We start from the raw sequence: 23,963 nt of genomic DNA, 5'->3' as shown, positions 1-23,963 counted from the left end.
TGAAAATCTTCCCAACATGAAGCTTTAATCCTATACTTGCTTTTCTGGGAGTAAATCTGCAATGCTAATCCCACATACCTGAGAGTAAACTCCACTGAATTCAACAGGATTTACCTTTGAGTAGGTTAGGATTGTGCTGTGAATCAATAGGACTTTTGAGTGAACACAAAGCATTGTGTTTGTGTTGTAATTCTTTATCTCCCTCGCCAATCCTATTTTTTTAAGCAATTAGGCAGGGCTTACCTAGGTGTCACTGCTTTTATTTTGTAGGAAACTAATACTGATTTTTTTTAAGTCTTCAATGACCAACTGGTTTTGACAATAAACTATTATATAGGATGTATGTATTTTTAGATCTCCAGTGTGTGTGTATATGGAATCTTTCCAACAATCCTGTGAGATAGGGTTGGAAACCAAGGCAGCTCACAACAAGAAATAAAGCCATAAAATCCAATAACCATAAAACAGTTGCAAAAGTGGCATGATTCTGAATTTTGGATTGGGTGAGTGAAGTTCCTTATCATTTGAGGTTATAGTTCTGTGCACGTTTCCCTGTTTGAGTAAGCCTCACTGAATACATTGGGACTTGCTTCTGAGTAAACATGCATAGGATTGGAATATAAATATCTTTACAGGCTGTGTAAATAATAAACATATTTGACACTCATGCTTATATAAATATTTCTTCACACTATGTCACTGTAAGTATCTGATTTCACACTATGATTGTACATGATTATTTCCTCTACATTTTAAGTGTGCCCTTCTTCCCTGAGGTGGTCATGGTCCCCCTCTGTTGTTTTCACTCTAAGGGGCAGATTGGGCAGAGAGATGGGCTTATAGACAAGGGAGTGGTTTGACTTTTCCCATCAATACAAAAAGTAACCACATGGTGGTAGGTTAGGTATATTGAAGTTTTGGGCACAGCCACAGCAAGGCCATATTGTACCACACCCTAGTCTCTGCATGAAGGAGGTGCGGAGAGTGGCAACACAAGAATGGGCCTTCTCAGTGGTGGCCCCCCATTTGTGGAATACTCTCCCCAGGGAGGTGTGCCTGGTGCCATCATTATCCATTTTTATGTGCCAGGCAAAACATTTCTCTTCTGCTAGGCATTTGGTTCTTAACCTTGGAAAGCTTTTGGAGGGCTTTTGTGGTGTAGCCTTCCTAAGAAGGGTTCCTCTGCCCCCTTATGTACTGTTTTTGTTTTTGACTTTTTCTATATTTATAATCTTTTACTTTATTTTGTATTTTAATTCTTTATTAACTGCAAGTCACTTTGAGTGTGCATATGTGTGTAGAAAAGTGACTAACTAAATAAAAAGTCGGCTTGCAAATGCAACCAGCAGGAAGAGCCAAGCACTCTTTGTAATGCAGAAGATCTTAAGGATACTGCCTGATGAAGTTATATATGTGATTATCCAGTTGAGTGTAAGACTCGGTGTAGCGTGGCCTTTTATATTAATGCTATTGGTGAATGGACTCCTTCATGGGAAGTTAGATTTTTTTAACAAATAAAAAAGTGAACCAAATGTAATGGTATAAGGCAACAGGCTAATGGATACCCATACTAAGAAAAAAGGTGCACAATTACAGGAGTCCTACCTTACTTTTAATCTATTCATAAATCCCTTTTAAAGTTTGTATGTTCATCTAACACAAGAAAAAGCTGTAAATACTAGTAACAACATTATGGGGGAAAGTATTAAATGGCTTTGTGAAAGCCTGGAATTTGAACAACATGCCTTCTGTTTTAGGCCCTAGGGCTGCCTGCAGATTGTCCAGCCCTAAACTTTGGGAAGATCCTACTATCTGGTCTTCATTTTAGTTATATAAGGATCAGGCGCTGCAGAGTGCAGCTTATAGATGTCCTAAGACGATTCCTACAAAGTCAGGAAGTCTTCCAGCAGTGTGTTTCCCCCAGTGGCTGGCCACACCCACACACCACTTGAAAATTGCTGAGGGTGTTGGCAGACCATTTAAAGATTTTTTTCTGCCGGTAGTAGCAATTGTAATGTGCTGTGCTAGAAGCTCTATGATTTTTAATTGTATTTGTATTGCTTCCTTTATTTCTTATATATTGTATTTTATTTCTTACACATAGTATTTCATTGCATTACAATTTGAATTCCATAAAATTCAAATTGCAATGCAAATAAAATACAATATAAGAACTAAAATAAGCGATATCAATACAATTAAAAATCAGTATGACTATATAATGTAATGGATGTGTCATCTCCCATCTTCAACCCCAAATCCACAGACACGTTGTGGACCGTGGACCATCTGAATGAAGCTAGTGGACCACTGGTGGTCCATGGACCACAGCTTGGGAACCCCTGGTCTAAACTCCTTTTGAAGCCATCTTTAAAGCCACCTAAGGCAGTGTTTACCACGGTGGTGAATTTCAGCACTTGCTTTTTGTTTGTTCCAAATCTACTGCTATCAGTCTATACTGGGTGATGCCAAATTCTAATATTATAGGTCAGTGCGATCGCTTCCTCCACCTTTTCCATACAATGTATAATGTTATGTCACTTCTCTCAAGTATTTGTGTCATTCCATGAACCTCAGTCATGATCTCAGTCTCATATTCTTCTGCTCATTTGGGGGGGAGGGGCAGCCTTTTCCTTCCACCTGTAGGTTTCAATGAGACAAGTTTCTGGACTGCAGACAATACACAGCCTATTGATCATCTGACTAACCAATCAAACAAAGCTGTATTAAATTCTGTTGCTTCCTTTTTGACTCAAGTAATATCCCATTTCAACACTAGATGGTGACATTTAATCACAGTTGCCTTGATGTCTATCCTGTGTTATGCCTTCATAGATGCATCAACCACAGTGTGCTGCTCTATTTTCCGGACAGGAGAACATCATACAGTGTTGTGGCTATTCCATCTGTGCTCAGTACTCACATGCAGCCAGAGTGGGCCAATGCTTGTTTGCCTGGAGCAGGAGTGGGGAACCTATGGCCTTCCAGATGTCACTGGACTGTAATTCCATTCATCCCGGACCATTGGTCTTGCTGGCAAGGGCTGATTGCAACTGGAGTCCACAAATAGTTGGAGGACCACTGGTTCCCCAGCCCTGGTCTGGAGGCAATTTTGTACACTGCATACAACCCAGCATGTACCTTTTTACAATACAGAGTTAGATAGACTATCTAACATGATCTAAAATGGAAGCTGCTTTATAACATGACCACTGGTCCATCTAACCCAGTATTGTCATTACACTGACTGGATGGTTTTCAGATGGGAATCTTTCCCTGCCATGGAGACTGAACCTGGGACTTTCTGCATGCCAGATATGTTCTACCAGTGCACTATGGCTCAATCCCAAGTCTTCATGTCGACTACTGGCCTCTCTACCAAGCTTGTCATGAAGGACACCAAGCACAAATGTTGGTTTGGAGATGTGGACATTGAACTTCCACTTATTCTTGTTTAACTTAAATATGAGAAGCTTTAAGGAAGCTCTTCACAGTTCTTAAAACCAATGTAAGATTTTAAAAAACACATAACAATTCTGGCCAGCTGTAAACAGTACATCTCAAGCTTGATTGGTAGGGTGCAAAATATTCTTCAAAAGGAGGTCAGCGTCTCTCTGCACCTTCCACTTGTATAGCAGTCATTGCCACTAAAAGCTGGGGTGGATGTGGAAAGAACAGTGAGTATTGCCTAGTTCTGTGATTTTCCAGCAACAAGCACCATTTACAATGTATGACTGTGGATTATAATCTGTGGATTATAGCAATTTCTGAGGTCTCAAATTCAACTTGTGCTTGAGCTTGCTTTTCCCTCCTCCCTTCCATTATTTTTTCCTCTTGTGTCATGTCTTTTTAGACTTTGAGTTGTGATGTTTGTAAACCACTCTGAGGACCATTTTAGCTAAAGGACAGGGTTTAAATGCCTTAAATAAACAAAGATTGGGGATGAGTTGAGGTGGTAGAAGAGATGGGGAATCTGCTCAGGGAGTAGCTAGTACCATTTCAAGGTGAAGGGCCAAAAGTTTCATTTCCATGGTAGAGGCCCAGAGCTAAATGAAAAAAGGCCAAAGAGTTAGCGGGGCTGAGGCTGCAGAATCTTATTTAGGATTGTTTGCTGTTGACAGGAAGGAAGGACAGAAGGAAGGACGCATTGGAGGTTAGAAAGCCAAATCCATGCGGTATAGATTCCAACATTCCCCTGCCACCTTTAACTAAAGCTGGAGTGAATAGCTCTCTGGCTTTTGTGGGACCATTTGTCTCCCACAAAAGGGGTGCTACTGAGTGACTTTCAGGGGGTAGGCAAATTCTAAAAAATATGTTTGGGGAGAGGGGTCTTACCTTTAGATATGAGATGGACAAGAACCTTTAAGGAAAGAAGCATTGCCACCTCTTTATGAAGCAGTCTGGCTGCAAACCTGGGACAGCTGACCCATGGGATTAATACTACATCATGATGATGTAGTGTCGTTTTCAGAGACAATTGGATGGGGCGGGGGATAGTTTCCCCCCAGTGGCCAGTTTGTGTTCCAAAAAAGAAAGGAAAACACTCAACCACCTCTTATGTAAAAGGTAAGACACTTGGGAAGCTGCCTTGTGCTGAGTCAGATCATTGGTCCATCTAGATTGGCACTGCCAACACTGACTGGCAGTAGCTCTCTAGCATTTCAGGCAGGGGTCTCTCCCAGTCCTACCTGGTTATTGAACCTGGGATCTTCTGCACACAAAGAAGATGCTCTGCCGCTGAGCAACAGCCCTTGCATGTGGCACATACACCCCTAACATTCTTAGAATATTACATCAAAATTATCCTCACACCCAGCCCCTGCTGTTCTGATTATCAGTGGACTGGATACGTCGTCCCAGCATGACCTGTAAGAGGGATAATTCTGCCAGGTGGGTCACCACAGCTAAGAGTCCATACATTGCATTTCACTTCCTGATTTCAACCAACAAATCAATTCTTTGATTGCAAGATTCTACTGAGATGGCAAACAACTCCTGGGCCTGAATGGACCCTCTCTGCCATTGACACATCCAGAATTATAATTTTATACTTTTGGAAAGTAGATTGATTTCCCTGCCAAAATATTATGAACAGAACTTTTTAAGAGTCTATTAATATAAAATCTTTGTAGGCTTACTGATTCTTCTTCTAAAGTGGCAGACACTGCAGGATTGGGCTGCTATAGTAGCCTCCTTACAAACAGAGTGTTATTTATATCCCATTTGACCAGGGCAGTCATTTGGCAATTATCCAAACACTGTGTGTCAGAGTAATTACGCAATTTCTTCTGCAGCATCTATTATTTTTGGGTGACACCGGATTTAGTCAGTGTGAAGAACACTAGCTGACCCAGGAAGTTTCTTTTGTGTTATATAACTATGTATTATAATTTAGAAAACATGCTCTCATATTAAAGCAGAGGGTGCTTCCAGATGGGAGCCTCACTGCAAACATCATTCAGATCATGTTTGGCTTATTAGCTTCCACATATTCCCATTTTTTCAGTCATGGATATTCATTGCCATCCTGCCACTTGCCGCCATTCACACCAATGGGCAGAGCTTGACAGAACATACCCAGAATTGTATGTGTGGGTGTCCTTTCAAGGACTCTCTCCTGCCCTCCATTTTCTTTTTCTGTTCTCAGCATGCACATAGAAATTTCTGTATCTCTGCACACGCACCTTTTTTTTTTAGCAGAAAACTTTTCCCCAGGAAGTGCACAAGAGCAAATATTACCAGAATTCCTGTTAATGTGTTTCACAACGGACAAAATAGGCATTTGTGCCTTTTCCCATTTTTTGGTGGTGGGATATCCGTTTTCATGTGTTTGTTTGTTTAATCAATACTTAGGTCTTGTGCAACAGTGATAATAAGGTATTTTGAAGGCATTTTTTTAAAATCCTGCTTTTTTAAAAAAAGGGGGGCATATGTATGTATTGCAGTTATAGTCTCTGAGGTAGTGAGCCACATATACTGTGTGGAGATCTTGAGAGAACAGCTCCTCCTGACTGGGTTGTTGAAATTCAAATGTGCCTTCAGCATGTGACAACTGGCAGAAGTAGGCACATTCCTGTCATTTGGGCCACTGGAAGCAAAATGGCTAGGTTGTGCTCAGGTGAGGAAAAAATGGAAGGAGGCATGTGGCATTAAAGATTACCCACTGAAATGTCACCATGTGTGACAAACCCCCACAATTCACAAAATAGCTTGCACACCAGTGGCAGATGGGGCTAGCGAACCAGGTGGGATGGCTTAGGAGCTAATGAAGGTGGGCTCAAGAGGATCACAGAGGCAAGGCCAAGGATAGGTCACAAAGGCAGAGCCACACTGTTCTGATTTTCTTCCCATCCTCCAGTGATTGCAGATGTGTAACAGTTTATTTTTACTTAACAGATTTTTCCATGGGAAGGGGAAATTTGGATTAAAGGACTGTCTTGCCTTGTATGCCCCAAGCTGATCGCCCAGATTGTCTGGGGGAGCACTCTTAGTGGTCTGCACCAGCAGACTGCTAGTTTGGGCCCTGGCTGAGGACTCCTGAGGCCTGGTGGGGGCCCTCCTTAGGGTGAGACAGTGAAGCTACCACTGGGCAATCCACAGCAGCGTCAGGCTGTAGGACTCAGCAACCCAACACTCTGTGGATCACAAAGTGGGAGGTGACATGGAATCCCACCCGATACAGGCAGCTCAAGCCTGACCTACCTGTTGTATCAGTGCAAATGCCCCATGTGCTGCACGTGCAGGTGTGTCTATGATGGCAGCAGGGGTGCCCCTAAGGGGATGACTTGGGTGATGGCAGACGTGTGCAGATGAAAGTATGTCTTCACACAACACATAGCTAAACTATGGAATTCATTCCCACAGGTGGCAGTGATGGCTACTAACTTGGATGACTTTAAAAGAGGATTAGGCAAATGAATAGAGGATAAGGCTATCAGAGCCTACTAGCCATGATGGCTATGCTCTTCTGAATACCAGTTGCTGGAAACCGCAGAGGGGAAGAATGCTCTTGCCCTCAGGCCCTGCTTGTGGGCTTTGGGCATCTGGTTGGCCTCTGTGAGAACAAGAGGCTGGTCTAGATGGACCAGTTGCCTGATCCAGTAGGCTCTTCTTACGTTTGTATGTGGCATCTGCTGGCGCATCATCAGATCTGGCCCAGTGTAATCGGTACTTTATACAAAACCATTCCTAAGCTTTTTATATATATTAATCTTGGGCTTTTTCATGTAAAATTATTGCATTTGATTTGGTACTCACATCTTTACCTCAATCATACTTGTGGTTCTCCCTCTTCACATTCATTCATTACAAATTTTCTTTTTCTTTTTCCCATATCTCTGTTTCACATATACACCTCACAGGCAGCTCTTTCCTTCCTTCCTTGGTCTCTTCTCCCCTTTTCAATTAATGTTTAACTGCCCTGCTGGCCCTAGATCCTATCAGTCAGTCAGTCAGTCCCATCAGGCTTTTAATCTGCATAACAAACCAATCCCTAAACAAGACAGACAGAGGCTACTGTGATGTTCCATACCTTTATGTTATGTTTTCTGCTTATGTATTCAGATATTTGTGGGTTGATATTAGAATGTTTACGATAAATGGTGTGTGTTGGGAGAGGGGAACAAGTGAATAGAATGCCAGAGTGTGCTGGTTGATGATTGGCTGAGTGATTGAGTGTTGAATGTTTATTTTTGAGTGAGTTTAGCAGTTTGGATGGGGCTTGAATAGTGTTTGGACAGGGTTTAATGCTTGAAGAGTGAACACGGTTATGTGGAGGGTGGTAGATAGGTTCAACTATATCTCAGCCAATAGGAAAGTCATCTTTTGACTCTCCTATTTTTCTGCCAATGTCAGCCACAGTAATAGGCCCTGCTGACCATCAAATTACCACAACAATGCACACAGCAGCCAAGAGGGCAACGTTCACTGGTACTGTGCAATAGATTAGCCTTTTCATTTTCTTAGCAGTTTGAGGGGTGAATTCAGCATAGAAAAACTGCCACCTAGTAAGAGGTTTGGTTTGGAAATGAAAACTAAGCAGACAAAAGTATTATTAAAAATTGAAGGAATCTTCTTTTGAAAAATTATTTGCAGCAAGTACTGAGCCAGGACATAAAGGGTGCTTTTAAGAAATCCTCTACCAGGCTGCCCTACCTTAGAGGACTTTTGTAAGAAATATGGAAATCAGGCCTGGCAGCAGAATATGGCATCCTGCCATTGCTCATGCCTCCTCTGGACTCTTTAAAAATAACACTCCTATCAGCTTCAGGTGGCCATCACTTAACTTATGGGGTATTATGGGAGTAAAATGGCCACTGCCTAGAACTGCCGGTGTCACCAAGCTACCCCCCCCCACACACACACACCATGAACCAGGGGAGGGACTCACTAGACAGTACTTTGTGAAGGACTCTCCCAACCCTGGAGCTGCCCTGACTGATATTTTTTTTAGTGTTTTGAGCACTTCAGCTAAGTGCTAAATACATAAATAATAGTAAAGAAGGTGCTTCTTACATAAGCTAGTGCCCACATGCTCTCATAATGGGAACATGTAGTGGTTTGTGTGCTTGTTTCCTTAGGGAAGTTTGCCTCTTGCAAAATGCATGCAGCCATCCCTGATCCTTCCAAGGGCAGCTTAAACACAGAATCCTGGCAACTGTAGTTTGTTACGGGCATTGAGTTTTAGGAGACCCCTATTCCCCTTACAAAGCTACAATTCTCAGAGTGATTTAACAGTTAGTCCCTCCTCCCAGAGAACTTTGGGAACAGCGATGACTTTTTAAAGTGATGCAATACTGCGTTAAATGTATAGGACAGATGAGGCCGGGGTTTCATTAGGACAGGTCTAGCTCATGGCAGGGAGAGTGGAGAAGGAATCCTCCTGACAGCTATAACCTTTTCAGTTATGGCAACCAAAAAGTTTCATCTGCCAATCCTCGAATGTGAACTGATTTAGGTGCCCAATTCCACCTGAAAAGAGTCCCATTCAGATGACACACATCCAAGATTGAAGTATTTGAGGGAGAGTAAGGTGAGCATGGCCGCAGCCCCCATCTCCAATGCACAAGCATTCAGATGAACGGCTGCATAAAGTCTACATGTTGGGCTTTCTCTGTGCAATGGGAACTCCTGAAATGCAGTGTTCCCATTATGAGGAGAGACTTAGATTAGATGTATCAAGTTGTACACACATCTACTCACTAGATAAGTGGAGTTGTCTGGTAAATTTCATCTACCACTATGCAAGTTCACAGCCTAGATATATTATCAGAATAGGGGAAAAGTGAAGGAGAGTGAAATTCTGCATAGTCCATGCACCAGGAAGCTCAGGAAAGAAGGAACTTTGGGTAGCTAACTGTGTAAGGACTAGATTTCGCAGTATCTTGGCAGTGGCACCTTTCTCCTGGAACAGTCAGTCACACTCCCACAAGAGCTAAATCTGCAAGTGTCAGACAGCATATCGGTCATCAAGGAGCCACTGGTGTCAGGCAGAACATTTTAAATAGGAAAATGGCATAAATGTTTAAAAATTAATCAAATAGTATTGTGAACAGGAACAGTTCAGCTGGAGAAGGCTGGAGGACCCCAGGAAGATAATTCATTAAGAACTGACCATGTGTATCTTTAATATCTCAGGAACATATCTAAGTAACAAGTTTAAATTTGTTACTGTCATGACTACTCCGTCCCAGCCCAGGAATCCTGGGAATTGTTCTTCCAATAGGGGTGTGGTGGGGTTCTCTAACAGTGAGCCCTGTGTATTCTCACAAAACTGTAAGCCTAAAATTGCTCACTGGAAGCTGTGTGCTATTCGAAGGCTTTTAACCATATGAAGATTTTAATATACCTGCATACAATAATGGAATAGTCTTTTTTTTTTGTCCTCCAACAACGTATCTCCCTCAGTGCACAAGGAATATGGCCCTTTTGAGATTCACAATGAGCTGTTGGCTTTGTCCCAGTGTTCAGCAGAACAGAAGCAACCCAGCACTTTTCATAAGGAGATGTGGTGGCTGTGATGTCACGCCTGCCTTTTATAGATGAGCAGCTGGCAGCTTGGCCCCAGTGGCAAGATGAAATCCCGTCTTTTGTGTGCAGGCGCCTTACGTGTCAACAGCTCTCTTGGGGCTCTATCCTTTCTTTTTCCTTTCCCCCCTTGCACTTTTAAAGGTCACCATTAAAAGCAGCATTGCACATAAAAGGATACTCTCAGAGTAATTGCAAGGGAGATAAAGGGGCAGTGTGTGGCTCCACAACCAGGCACCTTGACCATCCCAGGAGCAGATCACAATACTACATGGGAGGGTTCCTAGCAGGCTATTTTGGTGTAAACACCTACAGCTGGGACTGGCTGATGACTTTATTTCAATGACAAAACCAGGATCTGTTCTCCACTGATAAAGCCACTTTTCATTCCTGGCTCACACACTATTCTTAACAGATCCCTGTATTCTTCCTTTAAACCACTGGAAAACCTAAACTATCAGTTCTGTCAAAACTACAAGTCTTTTGAGGAGCTAAGGTGGGTAGGCAGGAGGCAAAGTTTGGTAAAAGGGTTATTTTCTCTTCTGTGGCTGCCCTGCGTGTAAGAGCAAGGCAAAAAGGACAGTACTCGCTCTTCCTTGTCCTGTCCTACTCTACAACTGTTACTAGCAGATTCTCTCCTGGTCTGTTCCACAAGACTGCTGCAAACTCACTACCCGTGTCTCTAAAATCCGCCGCCCCTCCCCCTCTGAAGAAGTTTACAGCTCAAACATCAACATCTGAAGGGAAACAGGAAAGGGAGGGGCAAGGATGAATACAAGGAAGTGCAGTTAGAAATGGGGATGTATTTAAGCTGGGGATGAGGGCAAAAGTCTATTCTGTCTTTAAATGAAACAGCTCTCAAGAACGTTATACACTTTAAAAATCCAATAACTCTTAATCTCAAATCCCTCTCTGAAGGGTTTGTTAATTTGTATTTTGCCCTTTTGAGAATACTCTCACTAAATGGGAATTTAGGCTTTAATGACGGGAGGCTGAACGGGAGAGAGGAGTGGTGAACCAAAGATGCAAGAAATCACCCTTACAAGTTGTTTACAGCTCAAAGCAGGGGATATAAGGAGGGCTGATTGGATCATGAACACAAACTCTATGGGCACGAATGGCTTAGGAGCAGTTGCTGCAAACAAGAACAAAGAAAACTGGCCTGATTGGTAAAGTGCTGTGTGACTGAGGGAGAGTAGTTATTCTTTAGGTACTTTTCACTGATCAGGCTTGAAGGACAAAGGAAAGCAGTCCAGATTGCCTGGTTCAGGCCTTTGGTTGCTCTGAATATCCCATTCTGGTTATGGAAGCATAACCACACGTCCTTCTCGGAGACACAGATGCTTCCTTCCACCCCGTTCAACTAGCAGTGTCATGTAGTACATCCACCTCCCTGTGACAGACATGAAACCATAGAGACAAATTCTTTCCAATACATGATTTGGTAGATAAACATGAGGAAAGAACACTATTCCCAGCTGCAAGTGGTGCAGGAAAACCTGACCTTGTGTAAAACAAAGGGCAATAAAAAAAACAGTTTCTCTGAAGCTGCGGTCACCACTGACACACCTAACATGAAACCCGCCTACACAGGAAAAATGGTTTCAAAAGCCTTGTGCTCATTTTCCCATTTACAGCCTCTGGCTTGGCTTAGTTTTCAGAGTCGACTGTATGATAGCTAAATCACACCCCTGAAATGGCTTTGGGGTAAGGTAGGGAAAGCAAAGTGAAAGACAGCTAGGGAATGAATTTGTTGCTAACCCTTGCGATAGGTTTTGGAAATTACAGTTGATAAGGCTAATTGCAGGTTAAAAGCAAAAGCAATTGTTTATACCCAAATACACCATTCAAAAATGCAGGTGCACTTTGTGATCACAAGTAGGACCCACTGTACAACAATGAAAGCCTAAAGAGACTCTGAGACTAAGGTAGAAAATAAAGATGTCATAATGCTGTATACAAGTCTATAGTATTGCCACATAGACCACTGGACTGCGGCCTGCTGTACCTTTACGGAATATCAGGAATATATATCCATTTAAAGTAGCAAAGAGTCTTGTGACACTTTGAAGGTCAAAACATTTGCTATGGCATAAGCTTTCACAGACTGCCACAGGCTAGCATAACTACCCCTCTAGAGATTTCAATTGGGCTTTCCTGGGATATCTTGGAAGAGTTATATGAAGAAAGGAACAGGATGGGGCTACAGACTTCTACACATTACAGTCACTCTGTAAATGTCACGTCCCATAATTCATTGCAAGAAGTGATAGCAATTAAAGTGATGAAAAAAGGTACACATTGATAGCATAGAGAGGCTCATTTCAGAATTGTAAAAGGTATGAAGATCAACACACCCTCCTTAAATAAGAAGCCACAACAAAAATTAACTATAGTTTAGGGAAGAGGCTGAGGGGAGGACGACATATGTAACATGTACGCTAACAACTATAATCCCAGACAGGTCTTTTATTGATATAGGTGAATTTGTGCATATGGTAAATAGCTGCTAGTGCCATTCACTGATCAAGTCTGCCTCATTACCAAGGCCATTGCCTGAGGCTGTCCTCCAGGTGCCCCCACATTCTGGAGTATGGGTGGGCCTTTTCAATTGGGTCACCCCAATTCTGGAATACCCTCCCAAGGGGCATTTCCCTGGCACTGCTGTTGCTATAAGTTTGACACAAAGCAAAGACTTTTGCTGTCATGGCCCCCAGGTTTTAAAAATCTTTAATGTCACTCGCTGTAAAGCTTTTAGCTGACTTGTATATATTGATTGCAGAGTGTGATATTTTTCTAGTTACCTGTATGGTTTTTAAAAATCTTTTGATAGGTGCCCTGACAGCATGTGCTAAAATATAAATTTAATACATTAAAAGTAGTCCCTCATCTGTCAGTGCTCGCTAAGACACCCCCCTACCACATAAATAAAACTACAAGTATTTTTATTGTTTATACTCTGCATTTCAACCACGATTAGTTCCCAAAGTGTCTTACAAGGCAAACCACTCACAAGATAGGATGGCTGCTATGAGAACAGGTGTATGTCTGTATGGTAGGAAATAGGAGGAGGAGTGATGTAGCTCACTATTCCAGTTTCAGATTCTTCTTCCTTGTGTTTCCTGCTTGGCTAGACCTTTCTGTCCAGTCCTCTCCCTCTGCAGCTGATGAAACCACTTGGGCTAACACTGTATCAATGTTTAGTAAGATGTAATTTAAAAAATGTGAAAATCTTCAATATTGTTCTGCTGTGTTATGCTTCTTCCAGGTGTCTGATAGTAGCCACTATTAGACAAGATACTGGGCCAAAATCAGCCTGGTCATCTCATAGGCACCTGTATACTAAAGGAGGGACAGTAAAAACAGCATTCCACCATTATAATGCTGGGACATTGACCTTTGTAAAATCCATATCCTTTTTGGGGTACAACAATAGAACTGAACACATTATTCCAAGTGTGGCTGCACAACAGATTTGTAGAATGGCATTATGATATTGGTAGTTTTATTTTAATCTCTTCCCTAATGATCCCTAACATGAATTTGATTTATTTACAGCTGCCACACACTGAGTTGACCTTTTCATCAAGCTATCCACCACAACCCTGAAATCTCTTTCCTGCCCAGTCACTATCGGTTTGGACCCCATAAACATTTATGTGAAGTTAGGATGTTTTGCCCCAATGAATGTCACTTTACACTTGGCACACATTGAATCGCATTCGCCATTTATATGAAGGTCTGTATAGACCTGCCCAAGCACTCCCATTGGTATCTGGATGGCTACTATGAGAACAGGATGCTAGACTAGATGGACCTTTGATCTGATCCAGCAGGACTCTTCTTGTTCTCTAACATTTGTACCACAGAACCAGCAAACATGCTCCCCTGTAGTCTCCAATATTGTATTTTAGCCCCCATCATGTTCCTCTGCAGAGAACACTGATATTGCATGGACCAAAGCCTCAACATTCAATCAGAATGTTAAAATCATGTATCTTAACCAAATTCTACAGCTTAAGGCAAGCTATGTCAGACCACACTCTAAGCAATGTTCAGCAACTTAATTCAAGTGTTTGTGTTCTAATGCAGAGGGGAGAGCAAGAGGGTGCTGTGAGCCCCCACTTAAAATTTCCCTGCCTTTTCATGCAGTAATGAATTTGTAAGCATCTCAGGTGTAAAAACCAAGGATGTTTTGAACCTAGAATCTAGTCCAACATTTTAGGGTTCCAGTAAGCATTAATGTTTCTAAGATCACTCTTGACTTTTCAGGCATGTATGTGCACACACATAGGGAATCTCAGCTTGAGTAGTGTGTGAATTTGTTTAATTCTTGCCTTTCCCTCTCAGAAAAGACCTAGCAGGAGGTCTTTTCCTTATCTCTCTCAGTGAATAAAGTGGATACACAGGCTAGTTCCTGAACCCTCTGATTGAGGTCCCTCTAAACCTCAGTGTCAAAATACAAAATATTTCCTTTCACAGCTCGGTTCTCAGCCATCTAAATTCTCACCTGTGCCCATCCACTCCCCACCAAAATGGAAAGAACAATCTGTTTTAAGCTATCACAAAGAAGTATGGGTATGCAAAAGACTGGAAAATCCAAAACAGGGCTGTTTTAGACAGATTTGGGACTTATCAGAGCTGAAATGGGATCTCCCTGAAGCAGCCTGAACTTAAGTGGGGATGTCAACTGTTTTGGACTGCTTTGGTTATTCAGATGTTTTAAAAGCTGTCTCCAAAACTGGAAATATTTCTCCTCAAACTTGCCATAATAAGGAAAATGCCATGGTCTAAGAGGAAATGGTTTTAGCTGGATTGTGAAGCCACAGAGCTTTGGAGAAGGGACAATGGAGTAATATATCACCTTGCTATTGACTGTTTTGTGTTGTTTGCGAATTATGCTTTCTTGGAAAATGTTGGATATTCAAGTCATCTGCCTCTCTCACAAAGGCCCACACATCCACTCCCATCATATCAGCTTTGCAGTCAGGTCCTGTGACGTTTGATGCCAACTGAGCAGAACACAAGCCTGCACCTGATTGTTTTTTTCATTCATCATAATAAAATTATTATGAACCCCTTTTAGTTCTCTCCTCCCAATCAACTTTAAAAGGGGCTCAGTACAAAAAGCCCTGGACCAATTTGTCTGTAATTTGGCAAGTTTGTTACCTAGAGACACCTTTCTCATGTAGGGCATTTTCATATAAATTGCCCACAAAGCAAGTGGGGAAAAGGGTTTTTTTTAATCACCCCAAAATATAAAGGTTGCCCTTATAGGAAAATCACTGCAGCTATCCTTCTGAAATTTGGCAGGATTTGTCCCCTCAAAAAGGTCTACCCATGCCTGCATATGTCATCCAATTCTGCCAAAAAGTAAAAAAGTTAGATTGTTCCTTTTTGGGGGGGGGGGAATCCAAATGTCAAAGAACCCTTGCCTTATTTGTAATTTTGTAGATGTTATCCAATCAGGACTTAATGTACCAGCACATTTCATCCAATTCTGTTGAAAGCAAAAAAAGTTTCCCCATAAGTAAATTGGAAAGGCATAAAAAATATTTTTCTGAATTGAGATTCAGACCCCAGCCAAATCCGATAGCTTCTGAAGCATTTAATCTTCTCTTTTCCAAAGCAGATGTTTGTTGTTGATTCTGACTCCTACCAAGTAGGAATGCAGAGAAGACACACCAGATTTGACCTATCATTCCGGGCCTGCTTCCAAACTCCATGATCATGTGGAATAACACCCGCTAGTATTCTAACCTAAGGAGTGTTAGGTTCCACACCATTTTAAATGGCGGGCCAAGGATACCAAACATCAAGTTGTATGCATCCTATACCCTCTAAATCTTGCATTAATTCTTTTTTTGAAAGTCATCATATCTCCATTCTTTAACTTGTATGGAGGTGAGGGATTAGAGGGGACTTAAATGACTTTGAAAAAGATTAAAAGATAGTGAAGAAAAGATGCAGGCAGGCAGTACAACAGATCCCATGTTTGTATGTGCCATGTTGGCCATTTAAAATTGCTTATCCATACAAACTTTTGTTTTAGTACACAAAAGATCCTGAGTAACAGAGCAATCCAAACCTTCCTTATATTGGGGAAGTGTGGCATTTGTCTTTTGAGTAGAAATGTCCTTCTGTACAGCTCTGCTGGCTGATGTCAGCTCTACACTGCAGCAGCAGTGTCAGGGGGGGCTGGAAATTCCTGGGTCTTTGGCAGGGAAGGGAAGTCCTTAGCCAGCAGTCGGGTTGTAAATTTGCCAGGCCTATCCGAAGCGTACTTGCCGAGTCAGAAGTCCAGAAGCGAGGTCAGTGGAGGTCCGGGATCAATTGCCAAGGAGGTCAGTCAAAGAGATGCTGCAGGGAAACTAGGTCTACACAAAGCCATGCCTGACGTTGCAGTCAGCAATAAGCTGCAGCCAAGGTGTGCCTTATAAAGAGCAGGATGGACAGCAGGTGTGAGCCCTCAGCGTTTGGGCCTTAAGGAGACAGGCCTGCCTCTCTTCTGCCTGACCTTCTGCTGTCTACGTTCTGCAGGTGAGGGGGGAGTATCCTGTTCACTGTCTGTGTCTGGCTGCAGGGCCTCTGCTGTCCCTGGGGTGCTCTGCAGCTGAGGGGCAGAAGGAGCTGGATTCTCAGGAGGCTCCTCCGTGTCTCCTGCTGCTCATGGGTCTGCTGCTGTTACTCCCGAGTCGTCCTCATCTGAGGAGTCCTCTGACGGGGCCATGACAGCTGAGCTGGCTGCTGTACATGCAGAGGGGTGGCCCACTGGCAACTTCCTTGCCGCTGAGAGCAAGTGGTAAGTCCAGAAATGGGGCATCCTGGTGGGGGTGGGGCAAGTGAGCCTTGCATTTGCTGGATCTTGAGCTGGTCTCACACCTGTTGAGTGACAGCATCAAACCCAGTGCAGATCCAATCCTGCACCAGTTTGACAACTGAGTCCTATTGTTATTGTTCCCCACTTCTGCTGCAGCTGCAGAGAATGAACAGAGGTAGAGATGCAGTGGTGGCTACATTGTTCTCTAGAGCACTGGTGGCAGCGAGGACTTTTGATTGCACCTTAAGTTAAAATAAAACGGGAAGCCAGCAGCAGACTGCTAACGGTGAGTCTGGGGGGTTGCCAGGACAAGGACCTAGTGGCTTCCTTGACTGTTCAGTCTTCAGTAGGAGCAAACATTGTTGGATTTCGCTTTCCAAATTGATGGGCTTTCTGTTCTATGAATTTGATACAATGGCCATTATTCAGCTGCATGGTTTCAGGAAGGGAACAGGATCACATCAAAATACTTCTTGTATTCCAACAGACAGAAAACCCAAACAATTCACTTCAAAAGATTCTTTTTTAATTTAGAAATGCAGTTATATACATAGAACAATTGAAATTAAATTAAACTTTGTACAAATATTAAAATACTATCTTCACACCCACTGCAGTGTACAGGATATCAGAAAAAAAATATAAAATAAAGCAAAATAAAAATTGATTGACATCCTGCACAGCATTAATTATGGTATTTTTAAATCCCACATATATACGAGTACCATTCTGCAAATAATTTCATAGTGGTGCAACTCAGATTACAAACAAATAAAACCCACTGAAGGACAAACAAGACCCACTGAAGGCAACCAGGTTCTCCCTGTGTGTTTGCATCTCCAACTACCTGCAGCCTGCCCACTGGGTAACAACGTGTGCAACCATTTGTTCTGACAGGACATTTGGTCTGAACTGTGTGAGCTTCCATGTAAAAGCAAATGCAACAGTGATATTTCCAGTAGAAATGGACAACCATTCTCAGCAGAAGCCAGTATCTCAAAATATACATAAATACAGAAATGTTCATCATTGAACAGACATCTCCTCTGGTGCAAGCATTAAAATCTTAATAAAGTGACAGAGGTGGTCAACTCCAAAAGCAATTAAAAATCTAGAAAACAATCCTAGGACTGAGGCATAAAAAAAAGAGAGATTCATAGCATAACACCACCTAATATGAATCAAGCCAATGAAAGGTTTCTTACCAAAAAAAAGCATACTCCACCGTTGTGTCTATGTACACACTATGCTACTATAAAAATGGTAGTAGAGTGAAACAAAGGACTGATTCACATTTTAACATGGGAGTCGTAACTGCTGTGTGTACGTGTTGTAGATGAAGTGTATACTGTAAAGCAGGGTGGGAAACTCAGCCCCAGCCAGCATGGATAAAGATCAGGGATGACCACAGGTTTCCCCCTTCCAGGAATAAAGCGCGAAGGAAACGCACGTCACCAGCATGTTATCAGTGTTTACAGGCACTACACAGTGGTCACCACATAGACATGTAAAGTGTGAGTTATCTTAACTCATGGTCAATTTTCAATATTTCTGAACAATGTGTAAATGCTTTATTGGTGCACTGTATCTGGAAACTATGATAGGGTTGTAATATTATGTATCCAGTGGAAGAGATCTGTTTCAGAAAGACCGATTATCCTGTCTGAAAGCACAGTAGTAAGACTACAATCAGTGCCTTTTCCATAGACCAGCTTTTGCCAAACTGGTGCCCTCTAGATGTTTTGAACTACAACTCCCAGCAGATCCCAGCCAGCTGGGGTTGATGGGAGCTGCAGTCCAAAACATCTGGAGGGCACCAGGCTGGCAAAGGTTGGTACACTCTTTCTCACAAGGATTAAGTATAATATCACCATCAGTTATACATGTGCTTTTTCTCTAGTGCAGGTAACACAAGCATCTTTGATTTTGGAAATGCTGTTTCTATGCACCACAGTAGTTAACTATTGTGGTATTTACTCTTGTATTTGGTACACCTTACATGAGTATGGATCCTCATGGCAAAATTCCCTGGCAGCCACTATGATATCCCCAAAAAATATCTCACTAAGAAAGTAGTAAAGATTAAGCATAGACTGTACAGTGAAGCCTTTTTAATCTCCATTCGGAACTGGGCCACATGCCTAAAAATGCTGCAAAGAACTATCATACAAAAAGCTCCACTGTGGGAAATGGACCTAGAAAGGAGTTTAGCATAGGCAGCCTGCACCTGAGGGTCAAACTACCTTCAGTTCCCTTACATTCACTGTCCTATATATTTTTTCCAATCTTTAGGGTGCATTAAAACCTACTGTATTCATGTCATTAAAATGCATTAACTGTAAAAATGAAAAACAAAACAAACTTGTCCTCAAATGAACCTCTTCCTTCACCTCCTTGTTCTCACTTTATATGAAAGTAAGTTTCAAAGCTAAGGACTTGAGAGACCTGATAGTACAATCCTACACATATCTACTTAGAAGTAAGCCCCACTGGGTTCAGTGGGAATTACTCCGAGGTAAATGTTTATAGGATTGCAGCATAAAAGAGCAATGTAGTAATCTATTTGCTCCAATTTACATGGCCTCTCAAGTTTCAGATTTTCCTGCAAGGGGAGTGACACCATAGCAAGGACACCCAGGCTTCCTGCAAATGCCAGGCATTTGGGTCATCAGTGGTTACTGGGCATCGTCATACCTCAAAGAGATTCTCTTACCTCCTGCCCTCTCTGGAAGTACTTAAATGTTTTAGGAGACACTTGCTACACTGGTAATACACAAAAGAAAAACAGAATACGTAAGGGCAATTCTTTACCAAGAGGTAGCTTACCACTGTGCATCTAATCACCGAAGAAGTGCTGCATTTCAGTTAAACAAATGTAATCTTACTTTTAGCATAAGGTGTGTGGGAGAATAAAAGAAGCGCCATTGCTCAATAAGAGTATATACTGTATGCAGGAGGTCTCATGTTCAATTTCTCAGATTTTCATAAACACACCTGCATGTACTAGAGCTAGGAAACACCTCTGCCAGTTACAGCAGACACTTCTGAGCTCGCATATACTGAGTTAGGCAGCTTCATACGATCAACCAATATTCTAAATAAATAGAGGGTGACATGCATGGGAACCACTCATTAAACAAAAGGGTTACGTTCCAGCATTTAAAGGGCAAGGTCAGCCTGCACAATCAAATTCCAGAGAAGGCCTATATTTTTCAAAAGCAGGCAAACACAACCTTGATGGGTTTTATTCTTTCGAGGCACAAAGTGTGCCCTTGCAGCATCTGGCTTTCTGCATATAAGACTGGAAGAAGGTAGTTGAATTAGTTGAATTATTAGGCACCTGACAGCCACACAGTGTTGGGCCTGTGGTTGTTTCAACTGAATAACCTTTTTGACACATTTTTTAAAAACAGAAGACTGTCTTCATTTCCCCTCTAAGCATTAGAACAGATGCCCCAATCATTACACACAATAGCTATTGCTATTATTGCCTTCCATGAATTTGTATTTAAGAACTTGAGAATATAAAATCTTAAGAAAATAAAAGGAAGAAACCTTCATTCATAGCCTGAAGTGCATAATGTTTGTATTTCTATTCCTCAAAATTCTAGTTTTATTGAAGAGGAGAACTCCTCTGTTTGTTTCCCAAATGCACAAGACACAACCATAAAGTTCTATAGTGTCTCCTCATTTAGATTACACAGGTGATATAGCCATTCCAGAGTTAGGACTCAAGTTGAAATTAAGTGATTCTTCAAATACCTGCACAAAGCTAAAGTTGGTTAGCACTTTAAAAATAATAAAGCACAAAGATTTATGAACCATCCACAGGTGAATGAGGGACAGAAATTGTGTTATTACTTCATCCCATCTTTTTATATAAATAAAAAAGAGACCAGTTCTTTGGGCTAGGTGCCACCTAAAATTTCAGCACACTTCCATACTGTCCAAAACATTTAGCACTAGTACTGTTGCTGTGTCCCAAGGTGACAGACATAGCCACAGCTAAAATTTTCTGCATGAATTGTGCTTCCTAATTGCTGGTATAACCCCTGGGGTGATCAGTCCCCAAATATATCAGGCAGAGAAGTGTGTGTGTGTTCATGTATAAAGAACAGAGGAACCTGGTGCCCAGATCTTTTGAACTACAACTCCCATCAGCACCAGCCAACCCGGCTATCTGGGGTGGTGCTGATGGGAACTGTAGCCTTAAACATCTGAGGGCACCAGGTCAAAGGCTGATCTAGGCACTACATTAAAAAGAGCACCCTCTGAACTAGGCGAGAGCCTGTTCTATAACTGGGGGTCTCAAAGAAAGCCAGGATATCCCAAGGTTAGGGCCATATGTGTATTCAGGCATCAAAGCAATCCAAATTTCTGTGGCCTGTATACATTATTTAAAGCAGGAGACTGGCATCTATTGGCTTACTCTGTGAAATTTAGTCTGCTTCTGCCAATCAGGATGAGATATAAAGAGTTGTGCAGAACCCTGAAGTCCTGAGGCTTTATTGTCTCTTTTGCTCAGTTTTAAGCTGTTAATTTAAATTAAATTAGTTTGTGTTTGTGTGCTGTTTTATACAGTGTTGTACAGACAGACTGTTAAATGATGTTTTCTTATTGTCATTACAATTTTAGTTTTTATGTTCTTTTAATTGTTGTTGCTAGCTTGATATGTTGTAAGCTACTCTGATCACAATCTTGTGAAAAAGCAACATACAAATAGATAGATGATGAAAAGTTGAAAGATGATTTCACTCAGACACATCACCCACAGATCTGCAAGGCAATTTTCACAAAGTAGCTAAACAGGTACCTTACTGAGAATTAAAATTGCAACCTGTTATCTGAATGCTTAAGTCAGTACCAAATTGTGTGCTTTTGTATGGAATGCAATGCCTATCTGAAACCAGAGGACATGCGTAGTTGCCCAGGGAAACAAACACTGTCCTCCATTCAGATTTTGATGCTTGCAAGTCAGGGGAAAAGGCAAAGTGCTGACAGCTCCAGATTGCCACAGCTGCCCCCCTTCTGCCAATCAATGCATTGTTATGAGGCAGAAAACAGTGCTGACCTCTACCACTTCCATTTTTTAGAAATGCTTCCCTATATTAAAGCACGCTGTGCTTTTATGCGGACATGCCCTTCATGTTTTCCCATATTTTGATCACCCTGACTTTAAGACTGGGGCAAGTATGAGAACGGTAGGCTATCCTGCCTTTGTTGTAAGAAACTTTGGGAAAGGTTACAGAACTTTTCAATTTAGGCAGGCTCTATTCCAGATTAGCCTCAAAATTTGTACGTCCATAATGCCATCAAGAAACTGCATTGCTTTGACCACAGAGGGCTCAATAAACAAGAGCAAAAAGTATATTTATATCAGAGCTGCAGGAGGTAAGCAAACATATTCCCTGCATAGAAAGAAGCTTCCTAGTGGAAGCTGTGTGCAATTGGAGGTATGGGGAGGAAAAAGCAGGAGGGAGGGATCTTCAATGAGGATAAGACAGCAGCATGGCTCTTTCCTTTCCATTTTTTAAGGCAGACTATTACTGTAATTCATTCAAGGCAAATTGGGCATGCCAGTTTCAATAACCTAGACACTTGCTAATGGTGATCAATTTTCTAATGGCTAGTTTCTTCACAAGAGGAAGACAAAAGAAATGCAGGCTAAATACTAAAAGCCTTGGCATTGCTTTCACAAGGATGGGACCCAACAACAGCAACAAAAATAAAGTGGTGGTGCCATAATTGCTCTCTTATTAAAGTGGATCAAAGCAAAGGCATGACTGGGGTGATGAACCCTACTCAAGAAGCAGCACAATGCACACAGGCATCCTGACATCCTACAGCCATTCCAAAGTTAATGAGCTCAGCACATGGCAAGATAAAAGGCTTTGGATCAACAATGGTACAGCCATAGCTGACAGGCTGGCTCCTCTAGGAAGAGGGTAGTCATTCTCCATGTGCACTTGCCAATGCAAGTGCTTTTAAACTGGCCATGGACTAAGTGAATTGTTTAAAGCTGTTTGTCTCACGAGAATCCTAGACTTCAGCCCACACCAAGTTTAGAGAAATGTCATTGATGAACAAAAATGGAGGAAGAAAGATTTTTTTTTAAATGGAAGCTTGCAGAGGTACAGACACTTCATCCCACAAAGGGAAACAAACAAAAAAGCAAGTAACAGCCTAAGCTTGCCATTAAGGATTTTTTTTAAAAAAAGTCACAATTTCCTTTAACACAATCAACATTGCCTAATAAGTTCAAGTGCAGCTACATGTATATGATGTTGAAAACATTTGAGAGCTGCCGTATGTGTATGTCACTCCTACCAGACTCCCACCCCACTCCTCCTCACGGCACATCCACCGGAGTACTGACTTGCCTTCATAAGACAGTGAATAAATGGAAGGAAACTATCTGCACCCAGCAAAGCAAACTGTTTTTTGGCCCTGCTTTCTGAGCAGTAATCCAGAAGCTCGTAAGGCCCATGAGAAGCTGCAACAAGCCAGTGTGAGAAGGAGCAAGGCACAAGTAAATAGCAGCTGTCCAGAGACCACACTCAAACATCTTGCTGGGGAAGGGGAGAGGTAGGAGAAGCATAAGTCCATTAACATCACTGAAGCCCCCACCCTTAATGCAGATTGAATGGGAGGGGGGACGGCTGACACCCTGTACACCCCACTGATGCATCGAGGAGGTATCCTGGCAGCATCCTTTGGATCTTCAGCTAAAGGATGTATGTTTGGAGGTATTTGGGGCACAGTGCACAAGGATGGGGAAAGTCTGCACGGAGTTCATCATCCCACAGGAAGGAAAATGGAGAGAAAAGGCTAGACAAATGCAGCAAGCCTCATGCTTCTTTCAGCAATGGAATATCTGGGTTGGGAGAGAGGAATAGAAAAAAGACAAGTTAAACAAACCTTTCATGTTCACTTTTCATGTTCTAAATGCCACACATCACAGCCTTGATGTATATCTGGACTGTCCACAAAGCCCTTTCCATTTATCAAATTCTTTTTTGACCAAGTCAAGCTTCTATAAAAGTGAAACACTCTTTAAAACCTTCATCAGTCATGTTTTTGCAAGGACTTTCCCCTAGCAAAGCCCTAAAGTCTCTGA

The 23,963-nt window shown here is 42.0% G+C and overlaps 1 protein-coding gene across 4 annotated transcripts in view; it reads right to left on the bottom strand.

Annotated features, from left to right (window-relative positions):
* Window positions 1–17,350: 17,350 nt before the first annotated feature.
* Window positions 17,351–23,963, bottom strand: part of SUSD6 (sushi domain containing 6) — a 96,258-nt gene continuing 89,645 nt past the window's right edge. For all 4 annotated transcript variants that reach the window (XM_061611147.1, XM_061611148.1, XM_061611145.1 and 1 more), the window contains one exon: window positions 17,351–23,720. In XM_061611147.1, the coding sequence (XP_061467131.1) occupies window positions 23,695–23,720 (26 nt within the window). In that variant the 3' untranslated portion in view covers window positions 17,351–23,694. The remainder of the gene's footprint in view (window positions 23,721–23,963) is intronic.

Source organism: Rhineura floridana, chromosome 2 (genome assembly GCF_030035675.1).
Source record: "Rhineura floridana isolate rRhiFlo1 chromosome 2, rRhiFlo1.hap2, whole genome shotgun sequence".
In the NCBI taxonomy this organism is placed as follows: Eukaryota; Metazoa; Chordata; class Lepidosauria; order Squamata; family Rhineuridae; genus Rhineura; species Rhineura floridana.
This window is presented reverse-complemented; position numbering and strand designations above follow the sequence as displayed.